This window comes from Notamacropus eugenii, chromosome 7 (genome assembly GCF_028372415.1).
Source record: "Notamacropus eugenii isolate mMacEug1 chromosome 7, mMacEug1.pri_v2, whole genome shotgun sequence".
NCBI classification, from domain to species: Eukaryota; Metazoa; Chordata; class Mammalia; order Diprotodontia; family Macropodidae; genus Notamacropus; species Notamacropus eugenii.
The window spans coordinates 156,637,791-156,661,451 of record NC_092878.1 but is presented as its reverse complement, the minus strand read 5'-3'; the positions used below and the strand labels follow the sequence as shown (position 1 = coordinate 156,661,451).

General features: G+C 39.8%; 1 protein-coding gene across 1 annotated transcript; it reads left to right on the top strand.

Moving 5' to 3' along the window:
* Positions 1-4: 4 nt before the first annotated feature.
* Positions 5-22,785, top strand: SLC25A31 (solute carrier family 25 member 31). Its single transcript, XM_072624613.1, has 6 exons — positions 5-739; positions 13,555-13,682; positions 15,802-15,919; positions 17,682-17,836; positions 19,078-19,203; positions 22,297-22,785. Exons 1-6 carry the CDS (start codon positions 496-498, stop codon positions 22,492-22,494), a joined length of 969 nt encoding a protein of 322 aa, XP_072480714.1. The 5' UTR covers positions 5-495; the 3' UTR covers positions 22,495-22,785.
* The last annotated feature ends 876 nt before the right edge of the window (positions 22,786-23,661 follow it).

Sequence of the window (23,661 nt, the reverse complement as noted above, 5' to 3'; positions counted from 1 at the left end):
CGCGGTGTGTGCACGAGCTTGGCTGGTGCATGGACATGGGGAGGAGAGAAGGTTGTTAAATATTTACCACCGGCCCTGGCGCAGCATTGGAGGAAGGAGGGAAACCTGTAGCTTCAAACTCCTTACACGTGCGGCCTGACTTCTTAGAAAGCCCTTCAGTTCCCCCTCTCCCCCCGCTTACTCCCGGTTAAAGGAGGGGTTTGGCGGCGTCTTCGTTCCTAAGAAGTCACCCTCTCCCCGCCCCCGCCATTGCCCCGTCCGCCCCTCGCACGCGTGCATGCCTCAGGCCACGTGGCTCCCGCGACGCCAGAGCGAGGCAGGCGGTTGGAGGCGCCTGCGCGGCGGCGCAGCCAAGCTTCTTGTGCGCCTGCGCGGCCTTGTCCCGCCGCGGCGTGCGCCTTCTTCCCGGCCGTGCGAAGCCTGAGCGGAGGCCGTTTTCGTCCGTCCGCCCTTCCGCCGCCGGCTCGCCCCAGAGCCCCGGAGCCCCGCCGAGCCATGGTGGCCAAGCGCAAGGGCCAGGGTGAGCCCGAGAAGCAGCAGGAGCAGCTGCTGGACCTGGCGTCCTTCGGCAGGGACCTCCTGGTGGGCGGCGTCGCGGCCGCCGTGTCCAAGACGGCCGTGGCGCCCATCGAGCGCGTGAAGCTGCTGCTGCAGGTGCAGGCGTCGTCCAAGCAGATCAGCCCCGAGGCGCGGTACAAGGGCATCGTGGACTGCCTCGTGCGCATCCCGCGGGAGCAGGGTAGGGCCCGGGGCGGGGGAGGTGGGGGAGGGGCGGGCCCGGGGCGCGGGGAGGGGCGGGCCCGGGGCTGCTACGTCACGGCGCGCACGTGGGGCCGCGGGGCTCCAGGCGTCTCACGTGGGTCATTCCTTGTATGGTGGGCATGCCCGCCGTGCCCACCTCCCACAGGCCCCTCCCGCGTTACTGCTGCGTACACCACGCCGTGCAGCCCCACGCGTGCAAATGCGTGTGTGTGGATGTCTCTCTCTGCGTACGTCTCTGTATAATCTCTGTATGTGCCTATTTATATGTAAACCATGTCTGTATGTAAATATGTATGTTTTATATAACGTCTATATCTTTGTGTGTATATGTCTATCTGCATGTGTAATCTATACGTATATATGCATTTTTACATATAGATTGTCTTCATACCTACATATAAATAGGCATGTTTTTATATAAGACGTGTATCTTTATGTATGTAAATGCATATTTTTACATAAGGCATGTCTTGTGTCTAGATACATATGCACATGCATGTGTGTATCTGAGTATGCATGTATGTTGGACATGAAAGTTGGTTTAAAAGGGGCAAACAGGCTAGGTGGCATATAAATTAATAGCTTGTATTCACTTAAAGCTGGCAGACACACGCATGCACAGAGCCAGCGCTTCAATTCCGACTGACTGATAAAAAAATGAAAAGTGTTTTATATCTTTTAGAATAATCCCAACTGAGGATGTCCGTGTCCCTCAGATTTACGGCTCCATATGTGTTTATCCATAGCATGAGAAAAGAAATTTCTCCATTGACTAAGTTGTAAATACAGTAAGGCAACATAAGGGGCGAAGCATCAGTTGGAACTACAATCCCAGGCTTTCTGTGTTTCCCCTACATAGTTCATGTCGGTAGGGTACCAAGACAAGAGAAGTCCCACTACTCAAGGCTGTCTGGTCCCAGGCTGCCTGTCCTTTGGTGGCCACAAACAGGAAGATCAGCCTCCTGTGGTCCTACAGTTGCTGACACAGGAAAGGGCATTTTTAGTTCACTCAGAAAGCTTGTGTGGTTGATGAGTTCAGGTTTGGGCCCTTATGTAAAACACTGCACATACTTGGGTATATGCGGAGCCTTTCTTCTTGTCTCTGGCCTCCTTGGGATAGATGAACTCAGTCATATGACCCTTGAGGCCAAGGGTATGAAGATGAAGTTCAGTGATTTCTTGGCAATAAAAGTGGATAAATGCAAATATATGCAAAGTAGTTAAATATAGGGTCATTTGGGAGGAAGAACAGTAGCCCCTCATCTACTGTTTGAGCTGGAAAGAGACCTTCTGGATTATCTAGCCCAAGCCCAGGAATGGGGAGCAAACTTGGGATCTTAGGGACCTAAGAGTGCCCTGCCTGGAGTCAGGGAAATCTGAGCTTAAATCCCACCTTAGACACTAACTGGGTGACCCTGGGCAAGTCACTGAACCCTGTTCACCTCCATTTCCTCATTTATAAAGGGAGCTGGAGAAGGACATGGCCAACCACTCCAGTGTCTCTGCCAAGAAAGCTCTTAGGAATCAGAGAGACTGAACAACAACAAATACGTAAATAAAAAGGTATTTGTATTTGAAGCCAGGGAGGAAAGGCCCTCCATGGAAGAGAGGCAGGGGGCTGAGAAAGGCCTTGAGCTGAGCTGGGTCTCGAGAGGCCAGGGAGAGGAGGGAGAACCTTGCACCCTGGGGGACATTCAGGGCAAAGGCTTGTAAACTGGAGGTGAATCATTGAGTATGAGGAACAGCCAGAAGGCTGGTGTTCTTAGGTCAGAAAGTACATGGAGGGGAGGCAGGAGGGTAAGAAGCCTGGCAGGGGAGGGAGGGCGGGGTCTGGTTGGTGAAGGCCTAGTGATACTAAATAGAAACTTTATGTTTGGTGGTAGAAGTTATAAGGAGTCTGGAGTTTATCAAGTAAAGGGGTGATATGTCTTAACACTTGAAGAAGGTCACGTTGGCAGCTAAGTGGAGGCTATTTTGGAGGGGTATCCAAGGTCTTTCAGACTAAAGGTTTAGCATTCTGTTTACTTTGCTACCTCACTGCCTGACTGAGGTCTGAACCAAAGTGACTAAGAGGAGGGGAGTGGTGCTCTGGAAATTGTTTGGAAGAGAGATGGTTTGCAGGGAGAGATGATGAGTTCTGCTTTGGACATTCTGAGCCTGAGGTGCTTCCAGGACCATACAGTTCAAAATGTCCAATGAGAAGTTGGTGATATGGGCCTGGAGCTCAGGATTGGGACCAAGAATCCTCGGACTAGAGATGATCATTGACCCTTTAGAAGACTACAGGAGGGTGTGTAAAAAGGAAGGAGGAGAAGTGGACAGAGCACCCCAAAAGCAATCCTAGTCCCAGAAAGCAGAGAGGAGAAGGTGCTGCCAAGAGGGAAGAGGAGAGAAGAGACTTTAGACTCATACATTAAGGGCTGATGCCCAACCTTGAAGGGGCAGTTTCAGTCCCATGAGGAGGTTGGAAGACTTACTGAGTAGACATACACTAATCATAGCTGACTTTTTCAAGGGGTTTACCTGAGAAGAGGAAGATGGAGAAAAATAGCTCTTGGGCATGATAGGATCCTAGGAAGGGTTTTTAGAGGAAGGAAGAAACCAGTGTGTTTGTAGGCAGGTCAGTAACCAGCAGAAAAATAGGGAGAGAATGAAAAAGTCCAGACATAGTAGGGCCGACGGTGGGGCAGTCTGCTGGAGAAGACAGGAGCGGCTGGGGTTAAGGGTTCTTGGTGATCTCAGTAAAGTATGAGATCAAGTGAGGTTCTCAGTTAAGAAGGTGGGTGCAGCAGTGTCACATAGGAAGCTTGAGGAGAAAAGAGGAGGTTTGTTGTGAGTGGTAGTTGCAAGGCTCCAGTCCAGGTCTTCCAGATAGAAAACTGGAAAGGAACTTCAAAATCATCTAATCCAGCCCAGCTTTCTTTTGTAAGCGAATGCCCAGAACTAGAGTGGGTGGGGCCGTGACTTGCCCAAGGTCACACCGTGGCAAAGTTAGGATTCAATGCCAAGCCCTCAGATTCCAAATCAAGTATTCTTTTTTTCTTAAAGGTTCCCTCAAAGCCATCCAGACCAACATGGTCATTTTACAGAGTTAGATACAAAAAGGTATGCAGTGTGGTGTATTGAAAAGACAGCCTGAGAGTTACTTAATTTTATTGGGTTTCCTTTTCCTTATGTGTAAAATAAGGGGGCTAGATTAAATAGTCTGTTAAGCCATGGCTCTAATCTGGGGTCAGTAAACTTGTTCTTTTAATATTGTATTAATAATATTTCAATATATTTTGTCTCCTGTGTAGTACATGCATTTTATTTTTATGTTTTTTAAGTTTATTGTTTTCATTTTCCCCGGCTACCATTCAGTAATTAAACAAAACCCTCTGTGTGTGTCTGAACAGTCTAGCAAAACAAATTCCCCCATGAGCCATGTCCAAAAATGCATGATTTGTTTTAAGTTTTAAGTTCATCCCCTGTCAGGAAGTGACATTTCATTTTCATTCCTTGGACTTTTATCATTGCATTGATCAAAGTTTTAAAGTCTTTCAAAGTTTATTTTTTCTTTAATTTTGTTCTTACCTGTATTGTTCTCTTACTTGTGCTCTCTTGGCTCTGCATCAGTTTATAAAGGTTTTGCCAGTTTCCCATGAATTGTCCATTTCACTTATTTCTTATGACATGAGAACATTCCATCACATTCACATACCACAGTTAGGTTAGCAGGCAGGAGTGGGGAACCTGTGACCTGGAGACCACATGTGGCCTTCTGGGTCCTGGGTTCGGCCTTTTGACTGAGTCTAAGTTTTATAGAACAAATCCTCTTATTAAGGGGATTTATTCTGTGAAGTTTGGGTTCTCCTTCCCACTTTTTTTCATTATTTCTTTTGAGATTCTAGATATTTTGTTCCTCCATATCAATTTGATGATAATATTTTCTACATCAGCACAGCACTGAGTAAATTCATCTTTGCATTATTGTCATTTTCATTATATTGGCTGCCCCTGAGAATGTAATGTCTCTCCAGTTATTTAAGTCCATTTTTATTTCTACAAAGAAAGTTTTATAGTTAGATTCATATAGTTCTTTGGTGAATCTTGATATGTACACTCCCAAATATTTTATTGTTTCAGTAGTTTGTGGATTTTGCAGGGGAATGGCTGATAATTTATGTGAATTCCTCTTATATCCTGCAACTTTGCTCAGGTTATTAATTACTTTAATTAATTTGTTTCATACAGGAAAGTGGGAGATAAGGGGATAAGCAGGGTGGGGGGGGATGATGAAAGGGAGGGCATGGGGAGGAGGGTGCAATTTGAGGTCGACACTCATGGGGAGGGACAGGATCAAAAGAGAGAATAGAACTAATTGGGGGCAGGATAGGATGGAGGGAAATATAGTTAGTCTTATACAACACGACTATTATGGAAGTCATTTGCAAAACTACACAGATTTGGCCTATATTGAATTGCTTGCCTTCCAAAGGGAGGGGGTGGGGAGGGAGGGAGGAAAAGAAGTTGGAACTCAAAGTTTTAGGAACAACTGTCGAGTACTGTTCTTGCCACTAGGAAATAAGAAATACAGGTAAAGGGGTAGAGAAAGTTATTTGGCCCTACAGGACAGAGGAGAGGATGGAGACAAGGGCAGACAGGGATGATAGAGGAGAGAGCAGATTGGTGATGGTGGCAATTGGAATGCTTGGTGTTTTGGGGTGGGGGGAGGGGACAAGGGGGAGAAAATTTGGAGCCCAAAATTCTGTGAAAATGAATGTTAAAAGTTAAATAAATAAATAAATTTTAAAAAAAGAAAAAAAATTAATTTGTTTACTCCTAGGTTCTTTAAGCACGTTATCATATATATCATCTGCAAAAGTGATTATTTTGTTCCCTTCTTGCCTATGTTTATTTCCTTCATTTCCTTTTGTTGTCTTTTTGCTATAAGTTAGCATTTCTAGCATGATGTTAAATAAAATGTGATGATGAGCATCCTTGCTTTCCCCTGATCTTAAAAGGTTGGCCTCTCACTTTTCTCAGTTACATATGTTTGTTATTGGATTCAGATAAATACTATTTACAATATAAAGGAAAGGCTCCTTTATATTCCTATAGTTTCTAGAGTTTTCATGGAAATGAATGTTGGATTTCATCAGAATCCTTTTCAGTATCTATTCCTATCATGTGGTTTTTATTATTTATATTAGCATGTTTTTATTAATGGTTATCTTCATGTTGAATCTACTCTATATTCTTGGTACACAACCATCGTAGTAATATTGTATAATCTTTCTAATACATTTTTGTAGCCTATTTGATAGTATTATATCTAAAATGTTTGCATTTAGTTGGGCAAAATGTTCCTAGTAGTTGCTTTTATTTTACCTTCATTGGTTATGAATTCATCTTTTTTTAATATTTGATACTGGTAATTTGGTTTTCTTTCTTTTTCAAAGTCAGATTTGCCAATGGTTTATCTCTCTTATTTATTTTTCCAACAGCTTCTAGTTTATTTGTTAATTTGGTGAGTTTTTTAAACTTTCAGTGTTGTTGATCTCTCTTTTGATTTTTCAGGACTTCTATTTTAATATTTGATTAGGAATTTTTAATTTGTTGGGGGGCTAAAAAAGCCAATTCTAAGTTGTATGTTCAGTTTGTTAATCTTCTGTTTCTGTCTTTTATTTGATGTAAGCATTGAGAGAAATAAAATTTCCCCTAAGTACTGCTTTGACTGTATCCCACAAATTTTGGTATGTTTTCTTATTGTTGTCATTATCTTTAATGAAACTGATTTATGCTTTGTTCTTTGAGTCACCCATTCTTTAACGTTAAGTTATTTAGTTTCCATTTAGTTTTTCATCTAATCTTCAAAGGCCTTTTATTGAATGTAGTTTTATTGAATCATTGTTAAAAGATGCATTTAATATTTTTGCTTTTCTGCACTTGTGAGATATATATATATCATGCCTTAACACATAGTAATTTTTTGTGAAGGTTTCATAACAGCTAAGAAATATGTATTACCTCTTTTTTATTCCTATTCAGAAATTACTGTAGATCTATGCTCTCCCTTTTTTTAAATTAAGTTGTTTCAAGTCCTAACCATCTTTAATGTTTATCTTTTGGTTAGATTTATCTATCTGAAAAGAGTACATTAAGGTCTCCCAGTGTTATACTTTTACTATTCCACAATTTGATTAGCCTTTCACTTAATTATTTAATTATATGATGTATATATTCCATGTATATTATGTATAATATAACTTGTTTTATGCATTTAAAAACATTATTCTGAGAAGGGAGTTACAGCCTTTATAAAGTTGCCAGAAGAAACTGTGGATCCCCCCCCAAAATAAAAAAAAAGCTACTCTAAGGTTGGCTTTTTTCTAATTCTGTAATTTTATGGTTCTGTCAGAAAAACTGAACAGTCTTCTGCATTTATCTGATGACTCTAAGTACGTGAGAGAACTTTCTCCATGTTTGAGAATTCTTTCTTTGAGCATAGCCTTTATTATCATTTGAACCATTTGGGATGGAAACTTTCTAAAATGTGCTGTGCGTCCTTAATCATAGTTTGTGGAACATGGTAACCTTTTCTGGATGACTAAGAGCTGTTCCTAAGAACGCTAGATCCCACCCTTTCTTCATCACCTTTGCTCTGTCTTGTGGCTCTGAATGTGCTTCTCTTGTAGCCGCTCCCCAGGTTCTGATTTGCTGCTGTTTGCTTTTCGGTAATGCAACTGTGTAAAGCAACAATAAAATGGCTCTGAGATGGAGAACATGAGTGATTGCTTCGAGTTCAGGGCATGACCCTTGGATGCATTTTCTGTCACCTGTTTTAGCTCTTCCCAGCCTTTTCTTTCTGTATTTGAGACACCGTCCTGAGATGGCTAATTAAAACTGCTGCATAAAGAGCCTATAATTTAGATTCCCAAATATTTTATACATTACTTATTGTAAATGGAATTTCTCTATCACTTCCTGTTGAGTTTTGTTGATAATATGTAAAAATGCTGATTTTGTGTGGATTTATTTTATACCCTGCAACTTGAATGGAATTGTTTCAGTTAATTTTTTAGTTGACTAGGATTTCCTAAGTAAACTATCAAATCAGCTGCAGAAGGTGACAGCTTCATTTCCTCGTTGCCTGTGTGTGTTTTCCACTTTTTTCTCATTGCAATAGCTAATAGATCTAGCACTATATCAGACAGTAGTGGCGAAAGCAGACATGCTTGTTTAACTCTGACCTTGCTGGAAAGACTTCTGATTTATCCCCGTTATAGGTAATGCTAGTGCTTAGATTATATAATTTTAGCCAGTACTTAGATTTTGTTTGAAGGGTAAGTTTGTTACATCTTCTGTTTCTGTGGTCATCATCATAATCCCTAGCATCCCTCTTCCTACCCCTCCCAGAAAGCCATCTCATGTAACAGTATTTTTTAGACTGAAAAAAAAATAGCACAACTGATCAATAACATTGAAAAAGTGTGAAAACAGGTAGATTGTGTAACACCTGCAGACCAGCTATCTGGGGGTCTCCTTTCATACTTCTTCATTCAAATTCTGATGGGTGTTTGTAATTTTGTTACATTTACTTTTTTGTGTGTATTTCTTTCCATTTACGTTGTTGGGGTTACTGTATAACATTTTCTTGGCTCTGCTTGATTTTCTCTGTATCCGTTCATATAGATATCTCCATGCTTCTCTGTTTTCATCACACATATCATTTCTTATAGCATAATAACATTCCATTACATTCATACCACAGTTTGTTCAGCCATTCCCTAATTGACAAGCATGTACTTTGTTTCCAGTTCTTAGCTATTTTGGAGTATATGGGGACTTTCTTCTTATCAATGGTTCTGGTTCAAAGGGTATGGACATTTTAGGCACTCTATTGGCTTAATTCCAAATTGCTTTCCAGAATGGCTTTGCTGTCGTTTCCCAGCTCCACAACGTGTTAGCATGCCTGTCATTCCCTAACCCCTCCAACATTGGCTATCGTCATTTTTGTCAGTTTGGGGGATGTGCGGAAAAACCTCAGGCTTGTTTTGTTTTGCATTTCTCTTACTAGTAAGGATTTAGTTTTTCATATGGTTGTGAATACTTTTCATTCCTACTTTTCAGTCCTCCTCTAACTGTTTGTTAATATCCTTTGACCCCTTTTCCATTGGGGAATGACTTAGTCTCATTTATGTGCATGTACATATATACATATGCACATGTACATATGTGAGTATAGAAATTGTTTGTGTATCTTAAATACCAAACCTTTATCAGAGAAATTTGATCCAAAGGGTTTTCTTTCCTATTCCACCACTTCCCTTTTTATCCTAGGTGCATACATTTTTGTCTGTGTAGAAGCTTTTTGGTTTCAATTAGTCAAATAGCTAATTACCTCTATCTCTTGTTTGGTTAAGAATACATCTCCTGCCCATAGCAGTGAGAGATTTATCAACTGCAGATCTTCTCATTTTTTATACAGTGTAATCTTTAAAGGTCACGTGTAAGGGGATATGATATCTAAGCCTAATTTCTGCCAGACTGCTCTCCAGTTCTCCCAGCAGTTTTTATCAGAGATTTTTTTCTTAGGCAGTTTTTTTTCCACTTTATGAAACACTGGGTTATTGAGTTGTGTTATTTCTGAGTCTCCCTTGTCTAGTCTGCTCCATTGATCTCTCTCTTCTTTAACCAACCCCAGATGGTTTTGATGACTTTTTCTCTGTAATGTAGTTTAATCGTTTCATCCACATTCTAGCTCTTGTTTTTCCAAATGCATTTTGCAGTCATTTCATGAAGTTGTTTAAAACATCCCCTTCCTAGTTTGATCAGTGTCCTGGTCCTTAGTTTTAGACAGATTAAGGAAGTCCTTTTGTTATGTTTTCCCACTTTTCTTATTTTAACAAATGATTGTAATTTGTCAGACATTTTTCTGCATCTTCTGGCGTAATCATGGGGCATTTGTTACTAAGGGAATGGGACGTGCATTTATTAAGCACCTACTATGTGCGGGGCTTTGTTTTAAGCGCTTATTATAAATATTATGTTATTTGATACTTAAGCAGAGAGCGTTGTTATTCCCATTATGCAGTTTAGAAAGCTGAAGCACAGGGGAGTTAAGTGATCTGCTCATGAGCTCCCAGTTTTTAAGTGCTGAGGCCAGATGTTAACTCAGGACTAGTGCTTTATCCAGTGAGTCACTAGCGATATGGCCAATATTCATATGGCCAATTGTGTTGACAGTTTTCTAATATTGAACAATCCAGCATTTCTGATGAAAAGTACAGCCAGATCATGACTGTTATCTTTTTATATCTTGCTGTAGCCTCTTTACTAATATTTTATTTAATTTTTTGCATGTCAGTGCTCATTAGGGATTTTGGTAATGATAGTCAATAGCAGGGTTGGGCAGCTAGTTGGCACAGTCAAGTCAAGAAGACTCCAAGTTCAAATCCAGCCTCAGACACTTCCTAGCTGTGTGACCTTGGGCAGGTCACTTCACCCTGTTTGCCTCAATTTCCTCATCTGTAAAATGAAGTGGAGAAGAAAATGGCCAACCAATCCAGTGTCTCTACCAAGAAAACCCCAAATGGGGTCATGAAGACTCAGACATGACTGAACAGCAGAGGTTGGCAGACTGGCACATGGAGGACAGCTCTGACCTGCTGCCCACCAACTAAGAATGGTTTTTAATTGTTTTTTAACAATTGGGGAAAAAATCAGTTATGAGAGGAGTAGCAAGTTGTGCATAATGGAACTGCAATTTCAAGTGTAATCCTCAATTTTTCTCTTCCGCTTTATCAAAATGCTTGTTTTATTTTTTCTTAAGTTCAGAATAAAAGGTTTTTTTTAAGGGTTTTTAAAAATTGAAAGAATATTTCATGACATGTGAAAATTATGTAAATTAAAATTTCAGCGGCCATAAATAAAGTTTTACTGGAAGGCAGCCATGCTCATTAATTTACAGATTGTCTGTGGCAGTTTTCAAGCTACAACAGAAGTCAAGTAGTTGTTTTTAGTGCTTTAAACTCACAGTGATGCAGTTTTAAAACTCCATAATGCAGTGCATGAAGATGTACTGCAGCATTTTAGTTTTTATTACTGGTTCATGCGCATCATGTCACAACAAGAAAAGAAGAGGGGGGAAACATTTTATTATAATATTTTGAGGTGATGGCAAGACTGAAATTTTTCTAAGTGAAAAGAGCCCCTCTCTACCACTGTTAGTGAACACTGATTGATGCCAGGAAGATGAGTCTTCCTGACTCAAGGCCCTGCACGCTGTCCACTGTTCCACCTAGCTGCCCACAGTGTTAACATTTCCCAACTCTGCATCCCTGGTGTGGATCGATCCTGATGACAGGGTGTAATATCTCTTTAGTTTTTTCTTGTATAGCCACTTTACAAATATTTGACTAATTTTGTGTTGATACTCATTAGAGATACTGGTCTGTGGGTTTCTGTGTTTCATGTCTTCCTTTAGGCATTATTGCTAAATCTGCGTCCTAGAGAGAGTTATGGTAGGACCTCTTCTTATGTGTGTAAACAATTTATGTAATTATGGAATTAATTATTGTTTATTTTTCTTATCTATTATTATTCTATGAATCATTCTATTACTATTTAATACGATTTATTTGTCAATCCATCTTGGTTCTAGTGGGTTTTTTCTTTGGGGAGTGGGGCTCCTTATGACTTTATCAATTTTTGTTGCCATTTGGGTTATATAAATTCCTTAACACTTTGTTCTGTAATCTAGGTATTTTATAAATATACATCCATTTCATTGGAGTTAACAGTGTATAATTGGGTTGCATAGTTTGTAACGATTTTCCTTATTTTATCTTGATTTGTTGGGACTTATAATATTTTAAAATCAAATTTTAGCTAATTTATGTTATAATTAAAAGAAACAGCTCATCGTTTGATAAACTTTGGTTTTTAAATTTTCTATTTTTGTGCTCACGTGATTTGTTCTTTCTCTCCTTTCATGAAGAAATTGCTTAGAGGTATAAATTTTTCCCTTTTTAACATCTGACTTTGACTTCCTCCCAGAAGTTTTGGTTTGTGTGTCATCTCCTTGTTGTCATTTTCTCTAGTTACCTGTTGTTGCTTTGTTTGTTCTTTGACCCTTTGTTTTGGGGTTTCTTAACTTAACTTTAAACTTATAGAATAAAACAAGCATTCCCATAGCATAGCATAATAAAAAAATGATGGTGCGTGACACTGCAGATCTGTTACGTACGATGTGCTGTTCCTGTTAAATAATCAGGTTTTCATGTAAATTACTTTTCTTCTTGCATGCACACGCACACGGCTACCACTGGACATAAATACGTATGGGGGTGGGGATGGGGGTGAAAACATTCTGTGTACACTTCCGTTTATCATTTCTTTCTCTAGATGCAGGTAACATCTTCCTTCATAGTCCTTTGTAGATCATTTAAGTGTTTATAACAGTCAAAATGACTTACTTGCTCTAAGTTGTTCTTAAAGTACTACTGCTGTTGTTCTATACATATTGCTGTTACTGTACATGATGTCATGGCTCTGCTCATTTCCCTCAATTATTTTATGCAAGTCTTGCCACTTTTCCTAAGCCATTGAGCTCGTCATTTCTTGTAGTGTTCCATGGCAGTCATGATTGCCACTTGTTCAGCTGCTCCATTTCCAGCTGCTGTGAACATTACGTAGGTCCTTTTCCTAATTATCTCTGGGAATGGACCTAGTAGCAGATTAAATTATTGGTGTTTCTCTTGACTTTCCAGGCTTGCATTTCAGAGTTTCTACTCTGTTCTTTAGCACGCATCTCTGCTTCATGTCTGTTCTTCTGTAGAATTACCTTTATTTTCCTAAGTTGTACTGGGGTACTTCTTTGCTGGATACTGGTAAGGTGCTCTTGTGGTAATAATTGGCTTGACAATTCTGGATGTTAGCTGTGACCATTTGGATTTCAGTGTGAGATGCTTTTCAGCTGGTGACCAGCAGATTCTCTCTCTTCTCACTTAGCCCTCTGATTCTAATCAATCCAGACAGTTTTCTTTAATATTTTCTTCAGCTGGAGTGTCCAAGGTTTTTGTTTAGTCACACATTTCATGGAGTCTGATGATTCTTACTTTTGTTTGTAGATACCTTAGAGTTTATTCTGGGATGTAGTTTTGTTTTTTTAATTTTGGATTTTGTGCAGTATTTCTTGTTGTCTCATGGAGTCATTAAGTTCTTTTTGATCTGTTGTTTTTCAAGGTATTTACCTACATTGATAAGTTTTTCTACCTTCTTTCCTAAACTGTTCTTTTTCTAAGCTTCTTTCCATTTTTCTTCTTGACTCTTAATTTTACTTATAATTAAATTTCTTTCTTTTTTCCAACAGTTTTTGTAGTTCTTGGAACCAAGCCTTTTTTGGTCTCCTGTGAGACTTGACTAGTTATTGTGGCAATATTTTTTCTAGTTTCCCTCTTGGCTTTCTCTTGGTCCATGTTGTGTTTGATTTCAGCTTTAAATCTTAGTTTGTAGCTTTGTGCTTGAGCTGCTCTCACCCTTTTGGCTAGAGTGGGGGCTGCTCTCATTTCTCATTTGGAAGGGGTGGCTGGCCATTAGGCTGCAGCTCCTTTTGCAGTCTCCTGAGGGTCCACTACAGCTCTGGTCTCTGGCCTATGGTGCCCCCTCCCTCTGCTGCCCCTCCAGTACTGAGTTGACCTGGGCTCTTGTTTTGTTTCTGAATTACATTTGAGCTTTTCCATGTAAAACATCATCCAGACTTTGGGATTCATAATATAAATTTATAATTAGAATAATTTCTCTTAAAAGGTTTTTTCAGTTATTGGCGTGGCAATTTGGCAAATGTCATTCGATATTTTCCAACCCAAGCTCTGAACTTCGCTTTCAAAGACAAATACAAACAGATTTTCATGTCAGGAGTTAACAAAGATAAACAGGTAATTCTATTTTAATATCCCTAACATTCTTTAAAATATTTCACATGTTTGTTAGATGTGAGAGAATGAAGAGGATGCTTAAGTCCTAAAAGGCAAGGTTTGCATCAGTTACATGACTTCTGTTCTTATATGCTGTTCATACAATGAGCTTTTGATGTGCCTCAGAGCCAGGAAGGCCTCGGTTCAAGTCTAGTCTCTGTATGACCCTGGACAGGTCACTTAACCTTTGAATGCTTTCTAATAAGAATCATTGCTGGCTTTTATAGAGCACTGAAGGTTTGAAAGGCAGTGTCCATGTTTTATCCCATTTGATCCTCACCACAAATCTCTGAAGTGGGAATAGATCACCATTTACAGAGGAAGAAACTGAGGCCAAGAGAGTGTCTGAGGCAAGACCAGCAGAGAAAGGTGGTGACCCACGCTGGCAAAGGGAATTGTCTCATCTGTATATGTTCCCAGGGGTGGGGAACCTGAGGCCTCAAAGACACATGTGGCCTTCTAGGTCCTCAAGAGCAGCCCTTTGACTGAATCCAAACTTTGCGGAACAAATCCCCTTAATTAAAGGATTTGTTCTGTAAAACTTGGACTCGGTCGAAAGGCCACAGGTTCCCCACCCCTGCTTTAGATCAAGAAATCACAAGTCCAGTCTCCTGTCCCTATCTCTGTTACATATAATAGCTAGCATTTATTATATCTAATTAATGCTATGCCAGCATTTATGTGTTTAATGTTTCAAGTCTTCGGAGTCTCTTAACATAAGTCTGATAGTTCATGGATTTTTTTAACCCAGATGCAATTCTTTTATAGTTAAAATATTTAAATAAAAATTGAGTAAGTTTTTTTAAAATTATGTAAAAAAATATTATTTTAAAGCTCTTTTTATGAGGAGTAGAGGTTTCCCTATCATCCCATCCCTGTTACTGTAACTAAAACAATACTCTTCACCCTGGCACCCCTATCAGGTGGGAATGCCTCTTTGATTGAGTTAATATCACAGTAATTTGATGCATAAAGCCATCCTGACTTTGGATTTTTAAAGTTTCAAAGAAAAGTTGTTAGGACCAAGAAGACACATTTTCTTTACATATGCCATTATGTATTTTATGAACTTTCATATTATAGATCACTCTAGTGTTCTTTCAGGACTTGAACATATTATATATAATCATCTATCAGAATATCAAAACTAATGAGAATTACTACAATGAAAAATATATTAAAATATTTCAGACTTGTCTTGTGAAACGTAGAAGTTATAAGTAGTGGATTGAACCTTTGAAGCATAAGGTTTGAAACATTGATACTGTCAATTTAGATATAAAAGAGAAACCTCAGAGGTCTTCTCTAGTCCATCCTCCAGTTTTACAGAAAAAGGAAACAAGGCATACAACTAGGTTGGTTCCCTAGGTAGGTCATTTGTCCAGTGCCACGTGGAGGGAAGTGGCCAAGCCGGCCTGTGAGCCAGGCTCTTTTCTGATTCCACATCAAGCACACATCCATCTCTCGGGCCAGGCAACCACCTTTAGCTAAAAATCTGCTAGTGTCTAGATTCTGGAATATTAAAGTAATAGGTATGTGGAAAATATTTCTTGGAGACAGAACTTGGGTTTTGATTCACATAAGGACATCTATGGCATTTAGATAACATAGTGGATCCAGCACAGGACGACTTTGGAGTGAGAAGCCACTAGGGTCAAATCCTGCCTCAAACATACGACTTTTGTAAAATTGAAGTTAATACATAAAAAAACGGTGCAAACTGGTAAAAGCACTATGTGAAATTTAATTATCATTTATGGTATCATTAGCAAACATCTGGAAATAAGGAAAGTCTAAACTCCCAACACCAATTTCCTTATTACTTAGTAAATGAGTGACAGGAGTGTTGTAAAAACCAAAGAGATAAGATAAAGCTCTTGAGAAATGCTAGTATAGTAAGTGTTACAATTAAATTGTTTATTATATAATACAATCTATTGTAAGTATCATTGTGTGAAAAGTTAAAATTGTTGAACTTGGTTGTTTGTCTTATGAATCTGCTTTAAGTTTTTATTAGTATACATTTAAAAGTTTTCTCTCAGAGCTTGTTTTAACTTTTTATCATTAATATATATTTCAGTTCTGGAGGTGGTTTTTGGCTAATCTGGCTTCAGGTGGAGCAGCTGGCGCAACATCCCTGTGTGTGGTCTATCCATTAGATTTTGCCCGAACTCGACTAGGGGTTGATATTGGAAAAGGTGAGGCGTTTTGGGAAATGGCAGGAGTCATGTCTGTGTCTGTTTGTGAGAGAGAGAGAGACAGAGACAGAGACAGAGACAGAGAGACAGAGAGTTATACAGAAAATGCAGCAGAGGTACAACTCTGTATGTTTCCAGACATTTCGGTTCCCAACCTTTTATTTAACTGGTTTCTCTAGTAAGAGCTAATAGTATGCCTCTGTGTAACTTGCTGTCTTTTATTTTCCTTAAAAAAATTCATTAACTATGAACCAAAAAAGATTAACAAATGTACCTTTTTGCCAGGCTTAACATTCTTTTGATGTTCCAGCTGTTTTGTGAGGCCAGTAGCCATATGAAAAACAAGCCACTTATTTATTAGGCAATGGAATTATCAGTGGAAGCCAGATCTACTTATACGATATTTTCAAACATTGATTCAGTTGAGTTTAATGTAATAAACATACATGCACACACACATACAAATACATTACTGTGAAAGTCAAATAATGTATTATGGATAGATTTAGAATTATATTCCAGTTAACCTAACATTTAGTAATTAAAATACCTATTATGAAAATTTTCCCTTTCTAGCATCAAAAAAGTAAAATGATTTTGTAGACATCTTAAAAAATACTCTGAATTTACAACATATTAACCCATAAATCCTTGTTCAAATTTGGTTTCATATGTTTTGACTTGCAAATATTAAGTGACTATATAAATGAGTTTGACAATTGTCAATACCCAAGTACACTATAATTTTTAAATTTTGACCTAAAATAAATGTTATGTTGATAAATTTTGTTAAGCTGTTCTTTAAAATTATAAACGTTAAAATATTAAAGATAGTTGAACTTACTTTAATATGTTCTTTTTTTTAGTAAAAAGGCATATAAATTATATCCCCTCTGTAATGTAAGACTGATATTTGGGGAGAGGTCTAATTTTTGTACTGATAACTATTTTATGCCAAGTTTTGCTATAAATATGTTTTTGGGAAGTAGAAGTTCTTTCCTTTTAAATATTAGAACTGATACAGAAATGAGCTACACAAGTTCTATTGAAATTTTGTAAGAAATAAAAATGTGACCCACTACGTATCCCCTTTTTAAGATCTTGCTATGTTTCTCTGCTTCTGAAAATTGATTATACTTGACGTTTTATTTTGTAATCATCCATTCTATATTTATTAGTAGTGATTTTTATATGCCAAGTGTCTCTAATTGAAGGGAAAAAATAGCTTTGCTAATACGAAATTCAAAGACCACTCGTTTGCGCTGTGGTCATTGGCCTTGGAGTCACAGTCCTCTTCTGACTTTGGGCAAGTCACTGACTCCTCCCATCCTCTTCCTGGTTTCCTTAAGTTCAGAATGAGGAGGCTACACTAGATCTCCCCGAGGTCTGGCTACCCTGTGAGTTTTGTTTTATTTGTGAAGAAATCCTTCCTTGAGGTCAAGAATAGACTTCCCATTCAGTGGCTCCTGACTGTGTACTGGAGAACAGGGTGATCTTTTATTTCTCCTGTCTAAGATTACAGTACCTTAATTTAGGTTTTATTTTATTACTTATTAACATTGTAGATAAAAATTATTTAAAAATACTGTTAGAAATCTTACGTTAACCCTTTTGTTTTTTTACTAGATTGCTTGTTAAGCTGCAGTTCAAAAATTCGAGATGTAGACTTTTATATTATAAATTAAGGTTTAAAAAAGCCATTTGGCTAATTCTCATTATAATTTATGTGTTGCTTAATAGGAAACACTATGCTTCATTGTAGGTCCTGACGAGCGGCAGTTCAAAGGTTTAGGGGACTGCCTTGTCAAGATCGCCAGATCTGATGGCATCACTGGTTTGTACCGAGGTTTTGGTGTTTCTGTGCAGGGTATCATTGTGTATCGAGCCTCTTATTTTGGATGTTACGACACAATTAAGGTAATTTTCTCATTGTGTTCCTCCATTAACTTTATTTTTGTGAGTTGGCCTAAACTTTAGCACTTTCATTAGGTATGCTTAGTCAGAATGACAGTATCAGCTGCAATGAGACAAGCCAAATGTCCTCAGAAGGCGTGTGAGGGGGATTCGCCAGCGTTTTCTCGTTGCTCTCAATCAGAGATGACAGAAATCCTGAGATAGGCCCAAACCAGATGAGATGGAATTTGGAAGTGTTTAACAAAAAAAAGAGAAAGGAAAATATAACATATCACAAGTCCTTGTTCTGCTGTTTGCCTTTCCTAGCTTTGTCTCCAAAGGCTTGTGACAAATCAGTACGTATCAGGATAGATGATTGTAGAAGAGGCTGCTTGCAGTGAAAGGGTTTTTTTCACCCATTATGTCTTTGTGTTTAATTTGTCTGTGGTATCCTCTTTTTGCATAGTTAAAATTAGCTGATTTGTCCTTTATGTGGTTTCAACCTCTTTATTTTAGGATTTTAATATAACTGGGAACCTATTTATAGCAGTAGTAATTGTTATTTCCTTTCTTAATAATAATAATGTGTACAAACAAAAAAGGTTTGCAAAGCACTTTACAAATATGATTTCATTTTATTCTCACAAGGACCTTAGGAGGTAAATGCTATTATGATGCCCATTTTACAGATGAGGAAACTGAGACAAACAGGTTCAGTGACTTACCCAGGGTACCACAACTTGTCATTGTCTGAGACTAGATTGGGTCTCAGGTCCTCCAGCCTTCAGGTTCCATACCGTGGGCACTGTCGCGTCCCCATCACCCTCTTCCCCTCTGGCCTCCACTGGGTGCCCAGGTCTCTTCTGTGCCAGCTCAGCAGCTTTGCTTTTTATAATGGTCATGGCAGCAGCTGCCTGAAAACTCACCATTCTGCTGCCTCTGGCTCCAAGTGCCATTAAAGCAAGCAAAGCCAGGTCCACTCTCCACAAAGGACAGTGCATGGGTGCCCCCAGCCACCTGCCAACTGCTGGATCTCAGCACCTACTGACAGCGCTCCTAACCCATAATAATGTGCCCATGGGTCACCTGGGCCTCCAGGCTCCTGTTGTTTTCCCTCTTGCTTTACAGTTCACAGTTTCAACAGTTTGGGTGAGTAGGTCCTCTTTTTACCTTTATATTTTATAAGATTTGTCCTTTGATGCGAAATTTAGGTTTTTTCAGAAATTAAACCATTACTAAATATAAATAGCTCCTTTCCTCACTAGGGCTTATTACCAAATCCAAAGGAGATCCCATTCCTTGTGTCATTTTTAATTGCTCAAGTGGTGACATCCTGCTCTGGAATACTGTCGTATCCCTTTGACACAGTCAGGAGACGGATGATGATGCAGGTATTTGACTTTATTTTTGCTGTTGTCATGAATTTAGATTAAACAGATGAGATGTTCTTTAATCAGGTAGGCTTGACTCAGGCCAGGCTCTTGGCAGTTTGGGTCTAAAACTGAAACAAAATAAGGCATTTATAATCTGTCAGTGAATTCAGAACAGGAAAGAGCTGTTCATCCAAGACCAAAAGAACAGGAACAGTTTCTAGTCTTGTAATAATACTATTAACTCACACTTTGATATTATTTTAAGATTTACAAGGTCCTTGACTCAAACAGCCCTCTGATGTAGGTGATGCAAACATTATTTTCTTCACCTTGTTGATGAGCAGCCTGAGGCTTAGGCTGAGTGACTCACCCATGGTTACAGAATGTGACCTGAATCCAGGTCCTTTGATGCCAAAACCAGGGCACCATATTTGGAAGCAAAATTACAATGACCCAAAGGGTGTGACACACGCTAGCCATAAACAGACCATAGCATATTCCCATTGTGAGAAGTGGCATAAAAGGTAGCAATGGGCCAGACGTGCAAGAGACAACTGGGACCCTGCATTAGAGCCACACTGCATTAAAAATGCGTGGGAGGCCTCAGTGGAATGTCTGTGGAGCATTGATGTGAAGATGAACAAAAGGACCCAGAATGAGAAAGCAGGAGTCGTGGCCTGCGTGGAAATGTCCCCTGCACTGGTCACAGCATGACCGAGATAGAAACGGGCAGCCCTGTCTCTGCTGGGCCACAGTGTTCAGAGGCAGAGCAGAAACAGGGCGCAGGAGGGCCTGGAATACTGGTGGCAAGGATGGAAAGGAGGCAGTATCAGCTGGTACTCTGGTAGAAGAAAGCTGAGCAGTCAGAACTACATCATGGTAGGAGCTGGTGCTGAAAGGAAGAGCTTTGGGGTCAGGGATGACATGTTTCTATTTCGTTTCACCAAGCTGGGCATACAAACCTAAAAGCAACGGAAATCCTTGCCTTCAAGGGGCTTGCAACCTGGGGGAGCAGCATGTACCTGCACAAAGAGCAAGATCCTAGATTTAGAGCCAAGGAGACCTTAGCAGTGTCTGCTCCAAGTCCTGTGACCTAACCAAAGTATCAGAGCTGAGATTTGAACCCAGGTCCTCTGACTCCAAAGCTGCTGGTCATCCCATTTTTCTATTCAGCTTCGCAATATAATAATGGACATTTATATAGGACTTGAGGTTTGCAAAGAGTTTGGCATGCATGGTCTTATTGGAGCCTGATAACCCTGTGAGAGAGTTCCAAAGGTGTTATTGATGGTGATTTTACAGATGAAGAAGCAAAGATCCAGGGGTCACACAGACAGCAAATGCTAGGTTTACATTTTGATTTCTATTACTGACACTTCTCACTTTATGTAAATTCATATTATGCAAATTCAACTTTATGTAAAGAATTCTGAAAGAAATCCACATTCCAAAAAAATACCTCTGTTAACGTTACCATGCAGTACTGTGCTTCTCACACTCCTCCAAGAGGGAGCAGGAGGTCGCCTAGAGCTGAATGAGGGGTTTGACTTGAGATAAGAGACCTTTACCCCGCTCCCCCCACCTCCAAGGCCACCCCCATGCTTCTGCCCTCCTCTTGTTCTCACTTCTCTGTCCTCAGCCTCCTCTCTCCATCAGTGGGCTACCCTCTTCTGCCTCCTTGTCTTCCCCACATCTGCAGGCACATTCATGTTATATAAAAGGTAAAAATCACTTTATGTAGAGGTCTGTGGACAGTCCAGTCCACTTACACATAGTTAGAACTGTCTACATTTACATAATTTATATTCAGATCTTCCTGACTTCCCACTGTTTAAAATTTGATTAATTGACGGAGAGCAGTTCAGGCAGACTGAAAATAGAAATGTGAAGAAGGGAGAATTGAGGTCAACTGGGGAGGCTCGGGAAAGGCTTTGTGGACTTTGAAGGAAGAGGGGTCTGTGTTAATGGGTAATTCGTTCTGGACACTGGGGATGCCATGTGGCCTGTTAAAGTGCACAGAGATAAAGGAAGGGTGGACGAGGTCAAAGAGGAGTGCATGGAAGAGAAAACTATGAAAGTCTTCTGGGGAGAGAAGGTGGACCCAGGCTTTAGAGGACCTTGAAAGCAAAGCCAAAGGATTTGTATTTATTCTGTTTTTGAACAAGGGAATAACTTGGCCAGACTTGTGCTTTCAGAAGACAACATTGGGGAGAAGACCAGAGGAGGGAGTAGGGAGGCCGCCTAAGGAGGCCATTCGTACAGTCTGGGTGAGAGAGCCTGGGAACTAGAGATGCAGTAGGTGAATGAAGAAAAGGAGAAAAAATAAGCTTTCAGCCTACGTGACTGGGAAAAGCGCGATGATACAAAAAGGGTGGAAACGTGGAGGGGGAATCTTAGCAAATCATTGTTGTTGAGTTGTCTCTGATTGTCTGTGATCCCCACTTAAAGTTTTCTTGGCAAAGATACTGGAGTGGTTGGTTTGCCATTTCCTTCTCCAGCTCATTTTACAGATAAAGAAACCAAGGCAAACAGGGTGAAGTGATGTGCCCAGAGTCAAACAGATTTGAACTCACAAAAATGAGTCTTCCTGACTCTGGGCTCAGCCATCTATCCGAGTCACCAAGCTGTTCCTGCTTCCATTTTTGGTATTTTAAAATCTTCAGAATGAGGAAAAACAGATACGTATGGGGTCTTTCCAGTACTGTAAGTTCCTGGTCCACCTGTTAGTTAAGGCACAGAGTACTGAAATGCCTGCTTCAGACCACCTGCCCGGGGAGCAGCCCCACTGTCACAGGAACGGCAGGGTGAATTCACATGAAGCTGTGATTCCAATTTCCTTTGTCCCTCTTGCTTCCTTCGGGACCAGGATAACGAAGCCTTTGCTAAGAGGGCCTGAAATTCTACAGGAGGAGAGACGAGTTACTGATCCACCTTTAAGTTACAGTTGCCTGTGGGCAAGCAACTCGGTTAAATGATATTTCAGAAAGAAAAATGCTGATTATTCTTATCCTGACTGAAAACCAAATAATTCTTGTAACCATTACATAGATAGTGTCTAAAAGGTTTTAACTTTTAGCCAGAAAATACTGACTGGTCTTTGTTTTGCTGCAGAGCGGCGAGGCTGAGCGACAGTACCAAGGGACCATGGACTGTTTCTCGAAGATCTACAGACACGAAGGCCCAACAGCTTTCTTCCGTGGAGCCTTCTCCAATGTCCTGAGAGGCACCGGTGGCGCCTTGGTGCTGGTCTTGTACGATAAAATCAAAGCGCTGTTAAATATTGACGTTGGAGGTAGTTCGTCGGAGTAATTGGCACAGAGTCCTGAGTTCTTTGTTCTATACACGCATTACTGAGCTGTCATTTGTATGATTGTTAGCTTGTTATTATTCCATATGTCAGTGTTTTCTTCAATTGCTAATTCTGTAATAAAGCTCTGACCGTTTTCAAGGATTTAAATACTGTCAGTCAGATAGTTACGTGCTTTTTCAACCCTTCATGAAACATTCTGCATTATTTCCACCAGTAGTACATACTGTTTCTATCAGTATAAAATATTTTATTTTTACTATAAAAAATAAAAATGTATGTTTAAAACCTGATCAGTGCAATTATTTTTCTTTCAAATTTGCTGCTCTTTTAATATGCGCTTCACAATCATCTAAAATCATATATCTAAAATCAACTCTTTAAAAGTTCATCTAGCAGGGTCATCATTTAGCTCTGTTTGTGCAGGCTTTCTTCAGTGATGTCTTTGGAACATTTCATTTACTACCACGTATTACACACCTTAATAAAGTACCAGGAGTTTAGCTGCCAAGTGTCATAGAAGTCTGAGAATTACTTTGAAGGCACACTACTCGTCTTCTTCGGGCTTCAGAAGTTCTAAGGCTTATCTCCTACCTGTCGTCTTTGAAAGTCTTTTGCTACGTTGTGGAACACATCTCGGGACAGCAACTTTCTGTCCTCTATTTGTTAACTGAAAAAAGTTTAAAACAATTACAAATCAGTTTCTAATTTGCTAACTTTATAAAAAGCAATAAATCAGCATAACATGTGGTAAAAAGAAAAGACCAAAGAACCTGTGTGTGGCCTTGGACCAGTTCCTTCACTTCCCAGGGTCTCGTTTTCTTCATCTCTAAAACTGTGAGGTTGGATTAGATTATCTAGGAGGTGAGGAACCTGCAGCCTCGAGGCCACACATGGCCCTCTGCATCCTCAGGTGCAGCCCTTTGATTGAATCCAAGCTTCACAGAACAGATCTCCTTAATAAAAACATCTGTTCTGTAAGACTTGGACTCAGAATTATTTGCTCAGGATTTTGCAGTAGGTTCTTATCAGAACTGAAATGCCAAGTTACAGGAAAACCTCTTGAAGCTATGAATGGGCAGAAATGTAGAAGATGAGTTTCATTGTGAACAAGTGCAAAGTCATACATAACATTTAGGTTCTGTGCTAAAAGCCAAAAAGAGTCAGGG